Below are 21864 nucleotides of genomic sequence, written 5' to 3' on the forward strand. Positions count from 1 at the left end.
CGCACTTGTGACTTTTATATTAAACAAAATTTAAATTATAACTCCCCAATCTCATTTCCCCCTGGAATTTATCTGCCATAAAATATGGTCAACTTTGGTTAACTGCATTACCTTGAAATAAGTGTCTTATAGATGAATAAAAATAATAGTCATGGATTTCCAAATGACTACAAAACAGCCATATCATCTATTACTTCTAATACTTCAAAGCATCTTTTGATGCTTTAAATTATGAATTAGCAAAGCAATACATCAATATTTTATAAAATGAAAGTTATCATTTGTACTCACAATCCCTCCCGGCTGCCATCAATTAGAGCTTGAAATAAAGGCTTATTGTGAGGTATAGTCTGCAAAATGTTTCCATCACCAGTTACGTATCCAATGGCCCACTGCCCCAGTCGAGTGCAACTCAGTCTGAAAATGTAGCTGGAGGACAATGGGTTACAAAGTCAATTCTAATAAAAATGCTTGGCAAAACAAATGGAAAGGAAAGGTGGTTTTGTGGTTAAGGCACTGGATTGGGATTCTGGGACTTAAAATTCACTTCAAAAAATCCTGATCAGCCCCAATGTTTATATAGCCTATTTTATTCTGAAGTACTGTACTCAGAAGAGCTTCTCTGATAACATATATACAGCATGACTGAAATTCAGCCACTTTTGTACAGAACAGGTCGCAGCCAGGAGTAAAAACCATGCACAGCACATTGCACAATAGAAGAGAAAGGAAAATTATAGGCAAGAATGCGGGAGCTAATTCTTGCTCTTACTAAAAAATATGGAATCTTCAATGTCAGACAGCAACTCAGTTTTTAATTGCTCAAACAGGAAAACCAGCCACAGAGAGGTGATCGGATTTGTAGTGTGAAATATCACTGCTGAAAGTTGTACCTCCTCCACAATAAATATAAAATGTGAAATTCTGGCCTTATTGAAGTTAATGACAAAATACCCATTGACTTCAATGAGGCCAAGATTTCACTGGAGGAGTAACTTGTTTCTATTTATTGGCTTTTGAACAAAAACTTAAGAATTGCCAGAACATTTTCAAGTGAACAAACAAGCAATTTCACTTTATATCAGCTATTTCTCTCTGGAAGGTTTAATATTTCACGTAAGTAACCTAACAAGTTCCCATGTGATACTAATCAGAGAGAGAGAAGTTGGTCTTAAAATTAATTCTATGTAACACGGAACATTAAAGCAGCTTTGGATAAGATTTTCTTTTGAAGTCTTCAGTTCAAGATTGGATGCCTTTCTGGAAGATATGCTTTAGCTAATCACTAGTTATTGGACACTTTAATGGGATAACAATTAAATTCTATGGCCTACGTGCTACGGGAGGTCAGACTAAATGATCTAATAATCCCTTTTGGCCTTAAAAAAAAAAATCTAGGAATCTTTTAAAGACTTTTTTTTCTTTATAACCCCACAGTCCTTATTTTTACTTCATTAATGATCAACTAAAACACACTACTCTGAAAATCATCATGACATTTTTATTTGGGTTTTATCATACGTTCATGAGATCAGTATCAACTTGTTATCTAAACTGGTAAAGCAAGATTCCTTTACAGGCCAGGTAACAAGATATAATTTAGGTTTTGTTAAAAGAGAAAATCCAATATTGGAAATTATTCTCCAATACATTCCCCTCATCCTGCCAATTTTCAGGAGATTTCTTCGGTCAGACATAAGTGTGCCCCTAAAGAGTTAGAAATCTAAACATTAGAACATGAAAGGTGAGAAAAAGAAAGTGAAACTGGCTTAGGGTGACCATACGTCCTTTGTTCTGGCTGGGACAGTCCCTTTTTTAAGCCCTATCCCGGCTGTCCTGACCTTTTGGGCAAAAGTGGGCATTTGTCCCATTTGTTTATGCCAACTGGTGATCAGTTCAGAAGAGCAAACAGGACAAATGCCCAGTTTTGTCAAAAAAGTGGTGTGGGGGGGAGCGGCAATGCCAGTTTCGCAGGGGTGGGAGGAGAGGCCGGGCTCAGGCAGGGGTATTGCTTGAGCGAGCAGCGACACTAGTCCCAACCCCATGCGAGGGGCAGGCAGAGCTCGGCAATGATGCCAGCTGAGGGGTGGACGACGCAGGGCTCAGGCAAGGGGCTCAGGCCAGCCCGCCGTGTGGGGTGGAGGAAAGCGGGGGGCCTGGGCTAGCCCCATGCGGTGTCCTGTTTTTCCTTTGGGAAATATGGTCACTCTAAACTGGCTAGAAAACAACTGAACAAGAATGAAGTGACTCGTATTTGCATTTGCCAAAACTGAGTGAAGGGGAAAGCACAAATAGTACGAAGTATAAACATAAATAGTGAAAGTTAGCTCAGCTGAATAAATCAATAGGTACAGTAACACAAGTTATTTAAAAATTATACACACACACACACACACACACACACACACAAATTTGATCCTTTTTAACTTTGTCAATGTACAGCTCCTCTGATATCAGACAATTACTGATGAGGCAAGTATGTGCTTTTCACACAACAACATATTGTAAGTAATACTGATTAAACTACAACAGTGGTGCTGGAACACTTTTTACAGTGGGGGTTCTGAAAGCCAGTGGTCCCCAAACATTTTACTTTGCACCCCCTTACCCGTCCACACCCCCTCTCCCTAGAGCTGGGGCCAGGACCGGGTCGTGGCTCCAGGAGCGTGGGGGGGACGCAGATGGGTAAGTGGGTGCAAAGTAAAAAGTTTTGGGGACCACTGGCTTTCAACACAAGTTGTCATTTTAAACCCCAGATGCATGATCAGTCATCCCCCATGTTACTAACTCTCCTGATGTTATCCCAAGCCTCAAGATGTTGTTACTATTTATTTATATTAAATAGATCCATTTGGTGTTTCTTAAAGTGAGGGGAATCTCAGCATTTTCTCAAAGTAAGTTTCTAGCCCTTGAGGGTGCAGAGAAAAAAAGCTTGAGGCCTGACTCTTGTTTTTTGAGCATTCGGGGTGGCAAAACTGCATCCCATTACAAAAAAAGGGCTTGAAGTTTGCTTCAGCTACAGTCTTTCTATAGAAACTGCTACATATTAGAGATCATACAGCTTTACTTTGACAAACGGAAAAAAAAGATGTTGGCTAATCAAGTTATGAATTCACTCCCCCAGAACGAGACAACAAATGGATGTGACCCAGGAATATGGATCCAGTATAATTACTTAGCTTTAGAGGCAGCAATTTTATTTGTAAAGCAGTAATCAGTGAAACCTCTTACCTCCCAGGTTTGGTGCTGTATTTCTGTAACCTTGCTTTGACTTCATCATATGTTAGGAATGCCATATACCCAGGGTGTGTCACAGCTAAGAAGTTCCAGTTCCTTAAGATTGAACCCCAAGGCTAAAAAGAACACACAAATATCCAGTTAGATAATTATAAGTATGTGTTAGAATAAAACTCAAGACTACTTGTGACAAAGACTGAAATTATTTCAGACCATTTCACTTAAAATGTACATATCTGATTCAATATAGCTGTTTAAGGCCCTGATCCTTCAAAGACTTTCACATGTGCTTAACTTTATGCATTGTGAGGAGTCCTTCAAAGTCCTTCAATGTATCAAGTTAATCACTTGTGTAAGATCTTTGCAGGATCAGTATCTCAGGGTTCAATGATGATAACATATGTAGTCGCAGTAAAGTTAAGTGTTATGACATAGTAAGTGTTTGCAGAATTGGGTCCCAAAATAGCATGGAAAGTCTCTCATGAAAGCTACACAGTTTGTATGAATGCACAGCAAAGAAGCATGTTACAGCTTTACTTTTTCAGACAAGACCCTGCATTATTATACTAATAGACTAAGTCTAGTGAAGCACTGATTTTTGAACTGTCATCCTTTTTATTATTCTACACTTCTTGATCCTGTCAGTTGTCATACCAGTATTATGGCCAGGGAATGAGATGAACAGTGACAGTGTTACTTTCAGGGTATTGATGAATTATCATTGCCACTTCACTTGAGTCACAATTACTTCAAAGAGCTGGCACTGAAGCACATCTGACATGCCACATTATTACCGCAATCAAAACAAAACATAACATCTTTTATTTAGGTATTTCAGGTACCAACATAAAAATAGTGAGTGTTCAACAACCAACATTTTGAAAGACAATAGTGCTTCTAAGTGGCTAAAGGATTTGTGTGTGGGGGTGGGGTGGGGCATGTTGAGGAACAGAATAGAAGAGGGAAATCGGGATGAGACAGTCCATCTTGAGACTCTATTCAACTCTCTCTTATGCAAATTCCATTTACAGGTGACATTTTTTAGAAACATGCTGCTTGTGCTAAGAAAGTGGGGATAAAATGTGTCAGTTATGAAGGTTTTTGGCAGCCTCTCTCTGCCACAGAGTAACAATTCTTCAGGCGAGCTCTCCAGTTCACAAGTCAAACAGCTCTTAACCACACTTAACCTCCCACTATTTAAAACAACAGAACACAAACATTTTTATTTAGAACTTTTCATGTTGGATATTCCAAGATGAAACTGGATTTTTTAAATAGATGCCTAAGAAAGTTTAAATGCTTTCAATATGATTAATTTCTTTAAAAATAAATTTGCACAAAATGACACATGCAAGAGAATTCCATAATCCAAACGCAATGCTGAGAAAAGTTCTTGCATTTTGTCAAAGTTCAGTTTTCCTCCCTACATCCTTATTTTCAGTGAGAGCAGAATCCAGAAGTTGAATGCCATCATCCCTAACCAGGAGGAGAAAGTTAGTTGTAAAAAAATTAAGAGAAGAAGGATATGCAAATACCTTGTACTACAAAAAGACTATACTTCGTGGGACCAGCTTACATTGACAGAATAAAGGCTCTATTGTTTTAAAGCATCCAAAATGTAACAATACCAACTGTAGCGCTACGTTTATAGTGACGCTCTTGCATGGGGAGAAAAAAAAAGCAACTTAAATTTTAACACTGTTGATACATATACAAAGAAGTTAGAGAAGTATCTTAAAAATCTGGGGAAGTACATGTAGCATCTTGGCCAGATTCACAGCCAGCATAAATTGATTTCAATAAAATGACACAGATATACAGTAGCTGAGAATCTCACACCTCTAAGGCAAGAGTTCTCTCTGCTTCTTTTAAAAGGATTGTACTTAAATTAAAAATTAACCCTAACCAATCTTCTGTCCTTACATAAATTGGTCTTGTTGATCCGCTTTATCTAACAGTAAGCAAGGTAATGAATAAGAGGCAATGCTCAGATAATATAGTAAACAGAAACTAATATAATCAGTTATTTGTTGGTATATGGATCAAGGAAAATAAATCCTATTTCAGACTGTCAGCCTGAACTCCACAGTGTAACACAATCTACGAGACACCGCAGGGCCAGAACAAAATGTATTTCTCAGCTCACTGCCTTCCCTTTTCATAATTATAGTTAATATAGAGTTTAAAAGAGCAAAAAGGAATGTTTGTGTCAGATTTGTAAGCACAGCAGGAAAAACAGGATAGCTTTCTTACAAAAGAGTAATTGTACGTTACCCCAAACTATATTAATTTATGGTATAGTTAGTAGGAGTGTTCCTCTTAGAACGTCTTGTAGTCAAACCCCCAAACCAAGGTTTGGGTTTGTTTACTGTGATCCTAGGCACCCCTGTATTCACACCCTACACCAGGGGCGGGCAAACTTTTTGGCCTGAGGATCGCATCGGGTTTCTGAAGTTGTATGGAGGGTTGGTTAGGGGAGGCTGTACCTCCCCAAACAGCCAGGCATGGCCCAGCCCCCGCCCCCTATCTGACTCCCCCTGCTTCTCGCCCCCTGACAGCCCCCCCGGGACTCCTGCCCCATCCAACCCCCCCTGTTCCCTGATGGTTGCCCAAGGACCCCTGCCCCCTGACTGCCCCCCCCCCCCGGGACCCCTGCCCCATCCACCCCCCCTTCCCTGTCCCCTGACTGCCTCCGGAACCCCTGCCCCTGACTGCCCCCCGCCACCCCAACCAACCCCTCACTTCCTGACTGCCCCCCGGCACCCCTACCCCCATTCAACCCCCCTGTTCCCTGCCCTCTGACCACCCCAACCCCTATCCACAACCCCGCCCCCTGACCGCCACCACCCAGAACTCCTCTGCCCCCTTACCACACAGCCTGGAGCACCGGTGGCTGGCGGTGCTACAGCCATGCCGCCCAGAACAGCAGGACAGGCAGCCACGCCGCCCAGCGGAAGCCAACCACGCCACCACGCAGCACAGAGCACCGGGTCAGGCTGGGCTCGGCAGCTGCGCTGCCCCAGGAGCTCGCATCCCCGCCGCACAGAGCATTGCACCAGCGGTGCAGCGAGCTGAGGCTGCAGGGAAAGGGGAACAGCGGGGAGGGGCCGGGGGCTAGCCTCCCGGGCCAGGAGCTCAGGGGCCGGGCAGGAGGGTCCCGTGGGCCGGATGTGGCCCGCAGGCTGTAGTTTGCCCACCTCTGCCCTACACACTACTGCAATATTTGTACAAAATATGTTTTGTGAGGTATTACATCAAAGCTAGTAACATGCTAGTTATCAATATCATTCTAAAATGAATGTGCTAACCTTATATATGAAGTTATGAATTCTCTCTGTATGATGTTACTGGAACATATTTAAGACCTGACAGTTTAGCCTAGGTAAAGGTGATAAACACATCTGTACTAGATAAAGGAGTGTGGGTTTACCTCAATTTACATATTAGTCATAAACAAAATTATGACGCTAAACCTGCCTGAACTCGAGAGACAGAGAATTAACATGGCTCCTGCATCCTAGAGAGACTCAGAGCCTGAATCCCCAGGAAGCCTTCCTGACTTGTAAGACAAAGGCAATCCCTTAGGGAACAGAGAGAGAATTCTGTGACATCCTGTATCCCATGTTCACCATATTTATAAGGTTATGATATATTTTGTACAAAGTATGACTTGTGAGGCATCATGTGAAAACTCAATCTACTGAATATTAGTATCCTGTTGAAATGTGTGTAACATTACTGCATATAAAATTATGAGATTTTGCTATATCATTGTTACTGAAAAATGTTGTAAGTTCGGGTAACAGTTTTCAGAGACAGAGACACACTAGCAACCCCAGACAGGTATCAAAGTCAAGTGGACTATCGTTTACTTAAGCAGACATTCTTCAGCAACGGAGAGATGTAAACAAGAAATGTACATTTCATCCCAGATATGGTTCAGATCTCAAATACACAGGGAACTGTTTGTCTACACCCCGGCAGGGGATAATCCTCAAAGAAAGGAGGAGAGTATAAAAATAAGAGACAGTGACCTCCACGTAACCCCTCTCTTCCTTCCATCTCTCTGCTCATGACAATGACTCTCGAAGAACTGAACAAAGGGGGGGGGCGAAGGGAAGAGTGGTCCCACACTGGAAAGAGATGCAGCATGTGAAATGTATTACAGCTGAGGGTGAGGTAACCCTTTTTTGCTTTTAAACCTATTAGCCTTGGTAAAGTTTAGGAATTAATTTGTGTGTTTATCTATTTGTTTCTTTTGTAAGCAATCCTGACTTATATGCATCTCTACCTGTAATCATGTAATATCTATATTTCTATCATTAATAAACTTGTTTTAACGTTTTATCTAAACCAGTGTAGTTTGGTTGAAGTGTTTGGGAATCTCTACTTAGGCTGGTGCATAATCATTACCCAGTGTTGGAATGATGGCGTTACTATGAGCTTATACTGTCCAGGAGGGTACTGAGCAGTGCAAGATGCACATTTCTGGGGAACAAGGCTTGGATTAAAGAATATGTGGGTGTCACCCTGTGTGTAATTCATGAATGGCTGGGACAGAAAGCAAAACGCATTCTTAATGAGACAGAGAGGTAACACAATGCCCCCACAGCTCTTGGTATCCCCAGGAGCCTTTTACAGTTACCAACCTGAAAACCAGTTCAGCTTCAACAAAAAAGTTTCAGAATTTTCTACTGAACACAGAAGTTTTTGTCTGGAATAGAAACTTATTCAAACCAGGCAAAGCTTAGGTGTTTCAACTGAATTCTGCCATGAGTGTTTTGTCTAACTCAACCCCCAACTCAAAAGCAAAGCTCAGAAGGTACAAAACCATATGGGCCAAAGATTCACACAAATCCTTGAAATTCAAAATAGCTGAGTTTTGCACTAGCTCTAGCAAAGGCACCAGTGAAAAACACCCACAAAAATCTTGAAATATAATGATAAAAGATGCATTTGGTTATTTCTGTAAGGGGAATGCTCTGACTGTGTTTTGAGACTCTGAGTTTGGCCTCAGAACACTTAAACAGAGATGGGTTACACCTGAACAATTTTAACTTTGACTTTTATTGGTTCTGGCAATTTCACTTGGTGAAAATAAGAGATGATAAAGAAACAAAAGCCCTGGATTCAACACACCCTACTATCATCCAACTTTTGCAAATGGTCCCTAGCCCAAATCCCCAGAAATGAACATGCCAGAATATTGTGGGTGTTCAAAAACAACTGATCTGGATCCAAATTTCACAGTTTGAACACATCTTTAACAAACAAAATAATTTTCACAAACAATGTACACTTCAGACAAAGAGAAAAACAGCCAATGCCTGAATAAGTGAGAGACTTCATTTCCCAGAATTGCATCCTAATAATTACTCCTATATACAAAGGAGAGGCTAAAGTGAGAAAATTTAAGAATTAATATATCTATATGGATATTTTTATCCAGTCCTCAGAAAACTCAGACATTAGAATGGTGTCCACATTAAAGTACATAATGTAGAATGGATACACATATTCAAAAGTTGTATAGCATATGTACAAAATTAGTTGTATTAGTTTAGTTCAGACAGAGAGTAAAACTCTCAGCAATTCTTCAGCAACTAAAATGACATTGCCAAACACATGACCTGATCCTACTCCCATTCAACTCAATGGCAAAAATACTATTATTAACGTCAACAGGAGCAGAATCAGGCCCATATTTAGCATAGATATGATGTATATGCCACATTAATTATACATTTATATACATATTTTAGATTAGCAACCCAGGCCCATATTTTTAGAGAAATCTGAATGCAGGAAAAAATGCATGAGTTGCCACAACTGCATCACAATTAGGGTAGCCATGTCCACAAACTATGCACATATTGTTTCATGGGTGTATCTTTTAAAATTTAGGCTTTGATACCAAAAAACAAAAAATAAACAAAGTTAGTTCCATGGTCTGATGTTTGAGTTATTCACAATTTTCCAACCATCTGACTTTTGTTGTCCATTTGGTGAATTACAGATCTAAGTTCTTCCATAATGCTGAATATTTTAAAAATCTTACCTGAAATAGTCTAGTGAAGATATCAAATTCAAAAATTGAAATGTAGTCATTGCAGGTCAAGTCAATGGTAGACTTAAGAGCCATTGCTTCCAAACCAGAGCTTATCTGATGAATCTCATGAAGGCACTGCCGGAACAGTTTCCATGGCACTATAGTTCTGGGAGGGGGAGAGAAATGATTTAATAAGATGCCATATTGAAAACATTTTCTTATTTAGACAGCACAACTCAAGCCTGACATTAATTTAATTATATTTGATTTTGCTACAAAAACTAAAGCTCAGTTTTCTGCAAGGATTCAATCAAATGCTAGTACATCTTATTTTCCATTAAAATGATGCTGTTAATATCTCCCTCTTATTTTATTATGCTAAATATTCAAGCCAAATTATTTCCCAAAATAGTGTGGAGGTGGGTTCTTTGTTGGTTTGTTTTTAGTGTAAGTGAATTTTGTGCAAGGGAAAGTTGATGGAGTCTCTGGTGCCAAGATTAAAATCCTGTATTTATCCACAGAACAGGTACACCTCTACCCCGATATAACACGAATTCGGATATAACGCGGTAAAGCAGTGCTCCGGGGGGGCGGGACTGTGCACTCCTGCGGATCAAAGCAAGTTCGATATAACGCGGTAAGATTTTTTGGCTCCCGAGGACAGCATTATATCGGGGTAGAGGTGTACAGCAAACCACCCCACATGATCCCAATCTTGACTTGAAGGAAACACCTCTGGAATGGACAGGAAGTTCTGTCTTCATGGTCCTTGGCCTCTGTGCAGACTAACAAGCATGCTTCTTAGTGCTTACAGTGATTGCAGTTTTTGTAATTAAGGCTCATTTATACCAGCTCACTTTGTACAGGCTAACAACCTTCAGATAATAACTGCTATGACATCATTACTCAAGGCTTAGTTCAGATCAGCAACCTAAGGAAGGGAAAGGTTCTTTAACTTATTGCCCATGAGTGTAGCTTGCTCTATTTGACTATACGGCTGTTCTCCCGACCCCCACCTCCTCCCAAAGAAATTGCTTTTATAAATGAGAAAATTGTTACAGAATTGAGTAGTAGTGACAAGCAAAGGAAAAACTGCAGGATGATAGCAATGGTAATGGGTTATAACAGTTACATGGATATTAGAGTGCAGCTCTTACTATGTCTACATCTGCACGAATTTGAAAGCTCTTCCATAAATAATCCAAACTATACATTTCTAAATCCAATTTAGTAGCTAACTTTGAAGCAATCTTTGAGACTTTATTCAGTTCAAGATGCTACTAGGCTGGGAGCCTGCTACTAGGGGTGGGGGGAAAATCCTGCCTCCTTTCTGAAGAATGCAACAAGAACTGGGGGAAGGCACCCCTCAGCCCCAAGTCCTAGCAGCATGGAGAAAAAGGAGCCTGTTGATGAAAACGAATTCAACGGAGGATGAACAGGTGCTACCATTAAGGAGGAAGGACAGCTGAAATGCGCTGAAGGCCTCATTCAGCTAGACAGAGGCGGGCTGAGTGCTTTGACATATCCTGTCAGCGTTAACTGGGAATGAGTCCCTTATCCCTCTGCCACTGGCAGTACCTGCCCCTGCTTTTATTTGTAGCTCTGGAGCAGAGTGTGGCAGGCGTGGAAAGCGCAATTCAGAACGAAGACATGCTAAACTGATCCTCTTTAGTAGAGTCGCATTTTGTTCACCTCAGTTCCCCTCCCCATCCTTCTGTATCCCACGTCCCTTTGAACTCATCTGCCGACACAAACTGGCAGGTTCTTCTGCCAACCACTATCAATGAAGATGGTGAGATTTGGGACCCGACCCAATGCCCATCACTTGGAGGTATGGAACCCTTTACAAGCCATGGCATACACCTGTCAACAGCTGCTGCTTCCTCTTCCCCCAGATGTCATTATAAAGGTTACTATCTAAATTCTGCGAGGCATTAAACCCCTGACTGACTTCAATGCCCAGTAGGAGTAGAGAAGGGCCTACTTTACAGGATCACATTCTAGGTGATCTGTAGTTATTTGCAGGACTTTAAAATGTGTAAGATTTTGTGTTTTTAAAGCTTGTTTGTGTGCATATGGATGCTAAAAAAGTCTAAAGAGCCACAGACACAATCCTCACACATGCTACAGATAGGCTTCTGCTCTTTACACTGTCTAACTTTAGAAAAGCCCCACAACATTTTTATTCCACAAATATTTTCACATCTCCTTTTCACATGTACAAAGTAATTCAGATTACTTAGTAATATGGAGTTGTATAAAAAAATGATAGTTATACACCTCTACCCCGATAGAACGCTGTCCTCGGGAGCCAAAAAATCTTACCGCGTTATAGGTGAAACCGCGTTGTATCGAACTTGCTTTGATCCGCCGGAGCACGCAGCCCCACCCTCCTGGAGCACTGCTTTACCGTGTTATATCCGAATTTGTGTTCTATCAGGTCGCGTTATAGTGGGGTAGAGGTGTATCTGATTGCTCTGCACTAAATAAATACTTGCCAATTCACCTAAATTTAAAAAAAGAGCTTTCAGCTGCAAGCAGAACGTTGCGGACTTGAGTTCATATTTCTGCTGCAGGGAAAAATCCTAATCTGACCTTTACTGTATTCATAAAAGCCTTTGGACCTGGAAATCTAAATGTCATTTTGATGCTTGTATTGAGAAAATCATAAATGGTAATATATGATGAAGCTGAACAGATCTCATCAGATGTGTTCATCTGTGTATGAAAAACAGGAAACCACAAAGAACTGAAGAGAGATACCACATCAGATGCCATTTAAAAAAGAATGCACATCAAATTTTGCTCACGGTAAAGAAAGAACAAAATGTTGCCCTGACTTTAAAGTACAAAGATGGAAAACCTCTGTGCATCCGTGGTGTTAAAAACTACAGTTATGTATGAATTTAGGTGTCACCATTACAGGAATTAAACAGGTAATCATAAATTAGACTTCCTCTTTGATTCTCTCATTAAACTGTCTGAATGGTGACAGCATCAAGGTCATAGTACTAGAGTAACAAGGGTTAGAAGAGGAAATCCAAACCCTTAAAGCTAAAATTAATCTCATATGCAATTGTAATCTCAATACAATGCAAGCAAAAACTAGTGATATGACAGGATTGTCAGAACTCCCTCTTGGTTTTTCATCTGCGATAGTTTCATGAAGAAATGATTATTGGATGTGACTGATGTACAGGACCTACCATGCTCTATTCACTTAATGCTATTACCCCTCACCTGATTAAAAAATAAAATCGATACAAAACTTCAAGGTCAGACACCTTTATGCACAATTCAGCTCATCTGCAACTCAGCTTATGACAGAAATGTTCACAGTAGAGTGATTAAACTAGTGAAATAACGTTTGAATTTTTTTGTGATAATCTTCCAGAACAGGTGTTTAAAAAAAAAAAAAAAAAAAAAAAAAAGGTTGTTCCTCATCTATAGTCCACTGAAATCCATCTGAGCCCTTTCCAGTTATTTCAACGAGTTTTGGATCTGGCCTGTTGTGCTTTGACCATTTACTGTCCCCAGGAAAGCTGAGAACTGTTTGTTGTTGAAATATTCTCATTTCTGCTTCTGATAAAGTCACTATGCAGCTTTTGGCACTAACCAGCTTGGGACCAGCCTACCTGAGGGACTGCCTCTTTCCCAATGCCATACTGACAGCTGAGGTCAACAGAAGTCCTTGATCTGGAGCCCTCCTTGTTTGCTAGCAGGGTGTTCTCTGTGAGGTCTCCAGGACTATGGAACTTGTTCCTCCACCCCCCCACCCCCCACCACTTTAGTCCAAAGTAGCCTGAATTTGGCAACCTCCCAGGCACACTGCAAAAGATGTGGATATGAGAGTATTTAGAAAAGGCTGAGAGTAAACTTCCCACAACAGTAAAGCGGTGGAAAGGAGCTTTGGTAGGTGGCTGTCAGATTGAGTTCCTGTTTGAATGATCATTTTACTGCTGTTGTGATTTCTGATATATTATTACATGTTAGGGGCCTACAATTTTGTACAGGTGTCTTTATTATTTAAATCCAAACACATTACTTCAAATGCTGGTATGGAAACTGAGGAAACGAATGCTGAGGTAAGGATTTATAGAGAACAGTATGTTTGTCAAGCCTACTAAATAATGTTAGAGAAAGCTTGTTGCCTTTACAATAAAAGAAAACAGGATCTGGTTTACAACCAAATGCAGACTGCCTCTTTTCTGCCTTGAATTGTACAAGGTATTTACAGCTAATGCTTTCCAGGCTCTTTGTCCTTGTTTTGTTTGTTGCATCATGCCACTAATGATGCCCAGCATTAGATGTTGGCAGGTATTTCTGCACATGCCTGATGAGATGAGGCAGATCAGTAGGAACTTGTCTGGAGAGGGAGGGGTTACGCACCTCTGCTGTGTTCATCAGGGAGATGCAATATGACACCCACTACCATGTTAGGCTCTCTGTAGAATTAGGCTGAATAAGTACATTCTCTGTTTCTTATATTTAATAATTATATAAGCTGTCATTGGCTGTACGCTGTACTATTAGTGAGGCATTATTCTGTGGAGTATTTCATATTAGGAATACTAGAAGATAGTACAAATATACTATCTTCACTATAAATTCACGAACTGTTTGCTGCTCAAAAAATGGACGTTTTCTTTTTTAAACATATGTTTAGCAACAGTTTGTGTCTTTTCTGATGTCTTCTGGGAAGCAGTACTAATTTCAGGAAGTATCAGGCTGTATGTTTGTTTTCATTTGTTTACAGAAACATGTATTACATGTGCTATTTTGTTATGGTCTTGGATGTGCTCTTGTATAATTAATTAAAATCAGAGAGAAAATATATAAGAAAGGAATAAATGTGACGTGGCTTGAAACGTACACCTGAATTAAAACACTAGGGAGCTAAGGAAGGCCATCTGTTATGTATTTAGGTGTGTTTTATTTATTTATTTGAAACCGAACTTTTCTAAATTGAAAGAATTTAAAGCTCATTTAGGGTCTGATCCAACTCGCACTGAAATCAATGGGAGTCTATGCACTGATTTCCCTTTCAGTTGCAGTCAGAGCGTACCCATGCTGGTTTAGCAACAACAAAATGGTCCTCTTTCAAGCTTCAGGAAGCTTGTGTTTGACCCCAATGCAGAAAAAGTTTCTCATATACACTGTCCCTCACTGCAGACCTGACTGTATCTTGATAATCACCTCTGGTCTTCCTCTCATCTGAGGCTCCCACCAGAAGAAAACACTCCCTTTCTATTTTCTCTGATAGAGTGTCATTTAAACAAATTGGTGGCATTTAAACAAATTGGTGGCATGAGGTGTGTGCTGGGCAGAGTAAAAGCTTTGTTTTAGACACCTTCTTATGTAAAAAGGAGCTTCAATAAGCATCTGCCCCTAAGGGTAGGATTATTCAGGATTCCAAGATATATCATACTCTAAAACACCAAGCCAAGCTTCCTCCAAGCCATTTGAAGCAACAGAGTTAGAGCTCAGCAAGTAATTCACAACAAATAATTTAACAGATGGATTTAGCTTCTTTTTCTGCTCATGGAATACCCAGGAGCAGACCAGGATTTTCTGAAACTTTTAAGCAAAACATGCAAATACTTAAAAAGAACCAACAACTATGGATTAAAAACTAAATTATCTCTGTGAACTTTCAATGTACAATATCTGAGCTGCATTGGTCAGATGGGCACATGCCATTGTTTCCCCTGTCTCAAAATAGAGGAGCTCAGAAGCACCTCTGGTGTGAATATGTATGTGTGTAACTTGGAAACTGACATTCTGCCAACAGGCGTACCAGCACGACTCTCTCAGAAATGCTGCAGAACTCAAATACAAAAGGGGCATGACTGTGTCCAAAGCTAATTCGTTTAAAAATTCAAGCAGTCACCCAGATCTAAACAAAATTCTTTGAATGTCTGAGGCAACTGATGTGGGTTTCAGTTTATCATCACTGAACACAGCTCTTTCCTAGAATATTGCTCTGAAGACCTTCCAGTTCGAAAAATGGACCTCATGCTTCCATTAGTTCTGAAGCTTAGAGCAAACAACTGTACAAGTCAGTACAAAGAAGGCCTGAGAAGATTAGTCACAAGGGGGGAAAAGCACTTCTGCTCCACCATGCCATCCCATTCTATACAACAGTTACAATAATGACCCCATGTGTCAGAAATACAACACAAGAGGGTAGGGAAGGGAAAGGAGGGCGAGGCTCTGGGAATAAAAAAGGAGTAAGGGAGTATGTATCCCATGCCTAAGCAGTCTCTCTTTGGAGACTACATGTCAGTATTTCCTGAGGCAGCACAGCACATAGCTGTACAGAGCTGTCTACACACCATGGCTTCACTAGTGAACAATGGGTTCCAAACACCCACAGTCATCAAGGGCCACAACCATCTGTGGGCGGGCATGCTCTGGAACAGCCAGGGGCTGGAAAAAAAAAAAAGAGCCTTCTATATTTACATGGGGTCGGCCCCCATTTCTCCAAATTCCTTTCTCTGTCTACATCAGGGATTGCAACACACGCTACCAGGGATCAAAGTTAGGCCTTCTGCAAAGTCAGTCTCAGATCACTGTGTTTTTCTGGCCATACTCCTGTTCCACTTGAAAGTATTTGGGGAACCCATGTTAGTGGCTCATCTACTCATTCAGTACAAAGTTTTTTTTTAAAAGGTCGGGAAGAGGCCGTGCTAGCTGCCTCCATCCTAATTTACATGAACACGGCCCCAACAAGGAATCCACCCCATCACACAGAACTATAGGCCTAGTGACATCAAGACCTTAGTACAGACTGACTGACTGGGAAATGGCATAACAACAGACCTAGTCATACTTAGTCAAAGTAGCAGTGTGTTAAAACAAATTTGTTCGAGGCTTGTCTCTCTGGTTTTACAAACATTTTCAAGTTCAAGCTCAACGTGACATAGTGTAAAACAACCCACTGGTGCATTACAGGTTCCCCTCTGTGCCCAATTCATAGAAGAAATAAATCGGATATAGCTTAAAATCAGCATCTCGTGCTTTTAGATCTGGAGATTGGTTCAATCTCCGGTGTCAGCCAATACAGTGACCAACACAATATTTATTCCAGTTTTTAAGTATCGAGAAGGCTGCAAGAAAGTTGGGATTTTTTTGGTTGAAAAGTTGCAGCCAGTTTGTTAAACTTGCGGTATCATTAAAAAAAGTTTGTTTAAAAAACAAAAACCCCTGCAAACCATAAAACCCCAAATCTGAGTGGCACTGCAATCCTGTGCACCAGGTCGCAATGCCACTCAAACTTGCAGAAACTATAAAAAGTTGCAGCGTGTGTTAAAAATTGTGGTTTCTGCAACAAAAAATTGTGGCCCACCATTTTCTTATAGCCTTAAATATCAATTCAAAAGACCCTACTTATCTGCTATTGAGAAGTCAATAATCACAATTTTTCTAGTCCCCTGGGGAAAAAATCTGGTCTCGTAGAAGCGGCAATTACTTATTTTTCTCAAAGCCGTAATGGCAGCAGTAATGTACATGCCCAAAGTAGCAAAGAACCAAGTCAGTTCCATTTCCATTAAAACCACAAGGAGGGGGGAAATAACTATTTGCCTGATAAAAAAATAACAAAAATCCATATGACTAAAATGCAGGTTTTTGTGAAGGTTTAAGCAATAAAGATAAAAGCTGAACAGATATCAAATAGTAGAATTATAGAGAAATGAAAATCTGAAGAACACTGACATTTGTGCTACTGATTAGTTTTGCAATATAAAGAGAGTCATAAATCACAGACTTCAATCACTCGGAAGCACTGTGTGACTTCACAGTAGCTTAGAAATTAGGAGACTGAAAAAATCTGTTAGGTCCTCTAGCTCACTTTCCTTGTCATTTCAGGATTGCTCTCTATTGTGTTCTGAACATTTTTGCAAAGAACAAAAACTAAATAAAAGCTTCAAAAACACTATTAAAATGAGTGAGGAACTGGAAAAAATTAACGTCAAGTGCTATGGAGTAATAAAATACGTATAATGAAAAAATTATCAGATTATGTTTTATGTGCATGTTTACAACCCATTTGGGGTTACTAAAGTAGCTGTAAACAAATGGAACTGCTGATTACACGCCCTACAATTTCACGGTTTCATTTAATGTTACTATTTAAGTTGTACATTTAGATTCACTGTAAATAAAACAAACTAGGGGAAAAGATCGCTTTCACACTACTGAAACTACTTGCTCCAAGATCTCCAACTATCCCCTGGATCACCAAGTCTCTATTCCACCCTTATCATACATTGACATAATCGATAAACACCTTCCTTATTGAAATCTTTTCCTATCTCAGCTCTTGTGAATCTGTCCGCTGGTTCTTCTCCTGACAGCTCCATCAGCTCCTTTCAGGGGTTCTCCACCTCCTCCTCTCCCAATTTCTGTGGGTATTCCACAAGGATCTCTCCTTGGCTAACACTTCATATCTTCAACTATCTCCACACAGATGATCCACAAATTACTCTCTCCAGCCATGACTTATCTCCATCTAGCCAATCCTGCATCTCAGCCTGTCTCTCTTGGATATCTTGCCATCATTAAAACTTATGTAAAAAACAACTCTTGATATTCCATCCCTAAAACTCCCCTTAGCCGTCACGGGACACAATCACCATCATCCTTGTCACTCGGTCCCTTAACCTGGATACCAGCTTTGACTGTGCTCTCTTTCTAGGCTAAGATATATAAATAGTATGCCTGTTTGTCATTTCTTCCTCTGTAACGCCTCTAAGACCAGCCTTTTCTCTCTCCACACATCAGAATTCTCACCTTCATTAACTCTTATCTTGATTAATGCATCTTACTTCTCCTTGGCCTGCCTGACATCCACTTTGCTCCCTGCAGGCCCATTCCAAACACTGTCACTAAGATCATCTTCTTGCCCCCATTCTGACCACATCAACCCTTTGAGTCCCTGCACTGGCTTGACTTTCCCCATTGCGTCATATAAAAGGTGCTGATCCTTACATTTAAGCTCCTTCAATACTTAGCCCTGATCTGTAATTGTCTTTATTATTTAATGTGCCACAAACCTTCCACTCACTTTAGTTCATGGAGGATGGCAGCCTCCATTGCCTATTTGCCTGTTTCTCCCACAAGCATCTTCACACATTCTTCCATGCAGAAGTCTTTCATGGCCATTTATCTGGCCACTATCATTTGGCAGTTTCCTTTAGGAACCATAGAAATGGATCTTGAGGAGGGATTTGTTTGTTTGTTATTTTCTGTTTGCTTATTTTGGGTAAGGGAAATAGTGACAGAAAAGGAAGCAAAATAAGTAAGAATGAAGATCAGAAGAAGCTAGAACTGCACATGTTGCAAATTGCCCAGAAAGGCTGAACACTGGGCGCTGGGAAAGTCTCTGTTAACTAGGAAGGCCCTGAGCTGAGTGCATCCCAGTTTCAGTGAACTGCAGAAGGGGTGTGGCCCAGCACAAGAAAGCAGGAAAATGACTACCACTGAAGCAGCTACTAAACTAGAGCTGGCTAGACTGAAAGCAGAAGAGAAGGCAAAGGACCGGGAGTTTCAATTGAAACAAAGGGTACATCCAGACTACCCGCCGTATCGGCGGGTAGCGATCAATTTATCGGGGATCGATATATCGCGTCTCGTTAAGACGTGATATATCGATCCCCGAACGCGCTCCCCGTCGACTCCGGAACTCCACCGGAGTGAGTGGCGGTAGCGGAGTCGACGGGGGAGTCGCGGCCGTCGATCCCGTGCCGTGAGGACCCAAGGTAAATCGATCTAAGATACTTCGACTTCAGCTACGGTATTCATGTAGCTGAAGTTGCGTATCTTAGATCGATCCCCCCCCAGTGTAGACCAGCCTTCAAAGAAGCAGAGGCAACTGCACACAGAAAAGCTATGGAGGCATAAACAGCTAGGGAGGAGGCTGTCCACAAAAGAGCCCTGGAGTTAAGAGACAAAGAAATACAGGCCCAGATGGAGGCCTAGATTGAGGCCCAGAAGCATGAACTGGCTGTTATGGAGCTGAAGAGACAAAACCCTCCAGCTGCCGGCGCCACTTCCCCAAAAATCCACAAATGGGAGCAACTATGTCCACAGTATAATGAATCCAGCGATATTGCTGAATATTTCATCACCTTTGAGAGACTGTGCACCCTCCATGCAATCCCTGAAGATCAAAAGATGACCACATTGATAACAAAATTGACTGGCAGAGCTCTGGACATATTCAATAAGATGCCTATTGATGATGCTTCAAACTATGGTAAATTTAAGGAACTGGTTTTGAAACAGTTTCAGATTATACCTGAAACCTACAGGGTTAAATTCAGGAGTCTTAAGAGGGGATCTGGTTTGAGTAATGTGGCTTATGTAAATGAAATGAGAGATTTGGTAGATAAGTGGGTGAGGGGGAAAGGCATTACAAGCTTTGAAAGAATGTGTGATTTGGTTACTCAGGAACAATTCCTGAATTTGTGCAGTGATGATGTAAAACAGTATTTGTTGGGGGAAAGGTGGTTGCAGTGGGAGAATTAGCTGAGTTTGCAGACTCTTACGAGCAGTCACAAGCTGCAATTAAACAAGCCACTGGCAGAGGGATACAGGGTTGGTGGAAAGCAGAATCACCGTTTTACCCCGGGGAAAAAGGAGACTGGAGCGTTCACCTCCCCATTGCCCTGTTACTCGTCCCAAATCTCCTGTACAAGCAGAGGAGCCCAAGAGGTGCTATCATTGTAAGTCCACTGAGCACCTGAGGAATAAATGTCCCTTGCTGAGTGGAAACAGGCAGCAAGTAACACATGAAGTTCCTGCTTCTCAGATCCCGGCTGCTGCCTCTTTCCACACAGGGTTTGTAAAGGTTGCTTCCACACAACCAAGCAATGAGCATATGCATGCTGTTAAACTCAACGGTGAAGTGCTTCTTGGATTGAGGGACACCAGTGCAGAGATTTCTGTGGTCAGGAGGGATCTGATCCAGGAGAAGGCTTTGTTGCCAGGGAAAAAGGCAGAATTAGAACTGGTGGGAGGTTACAAAGTCCTTGCACCTTTAGCTAAAGTACACATGCAAACTAGTAATTTGCAGGCTGAGCTGACGTTGCAACAATTGCACACAATTTTTCACTGTTTCTACTAGGGAATGATTTATTTCATGTGGCAGAATCTGTCTCAGGGTTGGTTAGCAGTGAGAAGGAATCTTGTGCTAAAAGTCCCTGGGGGAGTGTGGGGGGGGGAAGGTCACATGGACTGCTGGGGAAACAGGAGGGTGCCTCTAAGATTCCTCTGTAGCAGTGAAAAATGCAGCTTTGGGGGCAGCGATGAATGTAGCCAGTTCCTGTAGCCCCGGGGCTCAAGGCAAGTCCCAAAGGGAGGGGCTGGATGAAGCCAGCTCCTATCCCATGATCATCTGCCCAGGGGAGGGGAATGTTCCACCTTGTAGCAGGGGGGCCACCCCATCTGCTGACTGCCAAGAAGTTGCAGGTCAGCAGGGGACAGGGCCTGCCCTGGGGTGCAGAGAGACATGTGTCCCGAAGATGGAAGTTGGGGTCCTGGTGACTGCTGCAGTGGGAACAGACCCCAGGGATTCTGTAGCTGGAAGCAAGCCCAACCTGAGTGGAAGGGGGGGAATTTTGCTGGCCAGTGAATAGTCTGTCATAGCTGGTAGCTGTGAGCCAACAGCCGGACCAGAGTCATCTTCCCTTTTGGGGGACACAGGAGTGTCTGATCCAGAGGGGAGCCCAGAAAGGGAAGTCCAGACGGAAGGTGGGGGTGGGGTGCGGAGAATCCGCCCACCTTTTGTAGGGAGCAGGGCCGGCTCCAGGTTTTTTGCCGCCCCAAGCGGGGGGGAAAAAAAAAAAAAAAAAAAAAAAAAAAAAAAGCAGCCACGGCAGCACAATCGCACCGCTCCACTCTTCGGCGGCAGGTCCTTCGCTCCGAGAGGGACTGATGGACCCGCCGCCGAATTGCCGCCAAAGACCCGGATGTGCCACCCCAATAGCGGCCAGAGTGCTGCCCCTTGGTATTGGCCGCCCCAAGCATCTGCTTCTTAGCACTTAGCTGGTGCCTGGAGCCGGCCCTGGTAGGGAGGATCTTTCCCAGGAGGAAGGTGAAAAATCTGCATTTAAAATGCCAGACCCCGCTCCTGTGGATCAGGGTTTAAGGGAAAACTGGGGGTCCAGTCTCCTGGAGGGGAGCGCCCTCCCAGCTAACCTTTTGGGAACAGAGAGTGGGGTATCCAAGGGGATCTTACCAATCCAAAGCACCCCATTGAAAGATGTTGTTCTTCCTACGCTTATAAGAGATAAAACAGTCTTCAAGGCAGGAAGGAAAAAATCTCTGCATGGGTAAAGCTTCACAAGGGAGTGGGGTCCAGCCCAGAAAAATTCCAGAGGGAGGGGGCGAGGGCAGGCATGGCTGCAGTACACCCTTTCCTTTGCAAAGCCTCAAACACATGCCTAAATTAAAAGCCTTCCCCAAAGAGGCAGAATAATCTGCATCAGAGTGCCTACCAGGGTGCACAAAGAAGTGGGAAAATGCAGTAGACACTGAACAAGCTAAATCGTGTGAACAAAGCCTGTCCACTGTAG

General features: G+C 41.9%; 1 protein-coding gene across 2 annotated transcripts in view; it reads right to left on the reverse strand.

The window, feature by feature from the left end:
- The window catches only part of CBLB (Cbl proto-oncogene B), a 202724-nt gene that overhangs the window by 74722 nt on the left and 106138 nt on the right, over positions 1–21864 (reverse strand). For both annotated transcript variants that reach the window (XM_065423860.1, XM_065423859.1), the window contains 3 exons: positions 9296–9452; positions 3232–3353; positions 292–429 (listed from right to left, as the gene is read on the reverse strand). In XM_065423860.1, the coding sequence (XP_065279932.1) occupies positions 292–429; positions 3232–3353; positions 9296–9452 (417 nt within the window). The remainder of the gene's footprint in view (positions 1–291; positions 430–3231; positions 3354–9295; positions 9453–21864) is intronic.

This window comes from Emys orbicularis, chromosome 1 (assembly GCF_028017835.1).
Source record: "Emys orbicularis isolate rEmyOrb1 chromosome 1, rEmyOrb1.hap1, whole genome shotgun sequence".
Classification (NCBI taxonomy): domain Eukaryota; kingdom Metazoa; phylum Chordata; order Testudines; family Emydidae; genus Emys; species Emys orbicularis.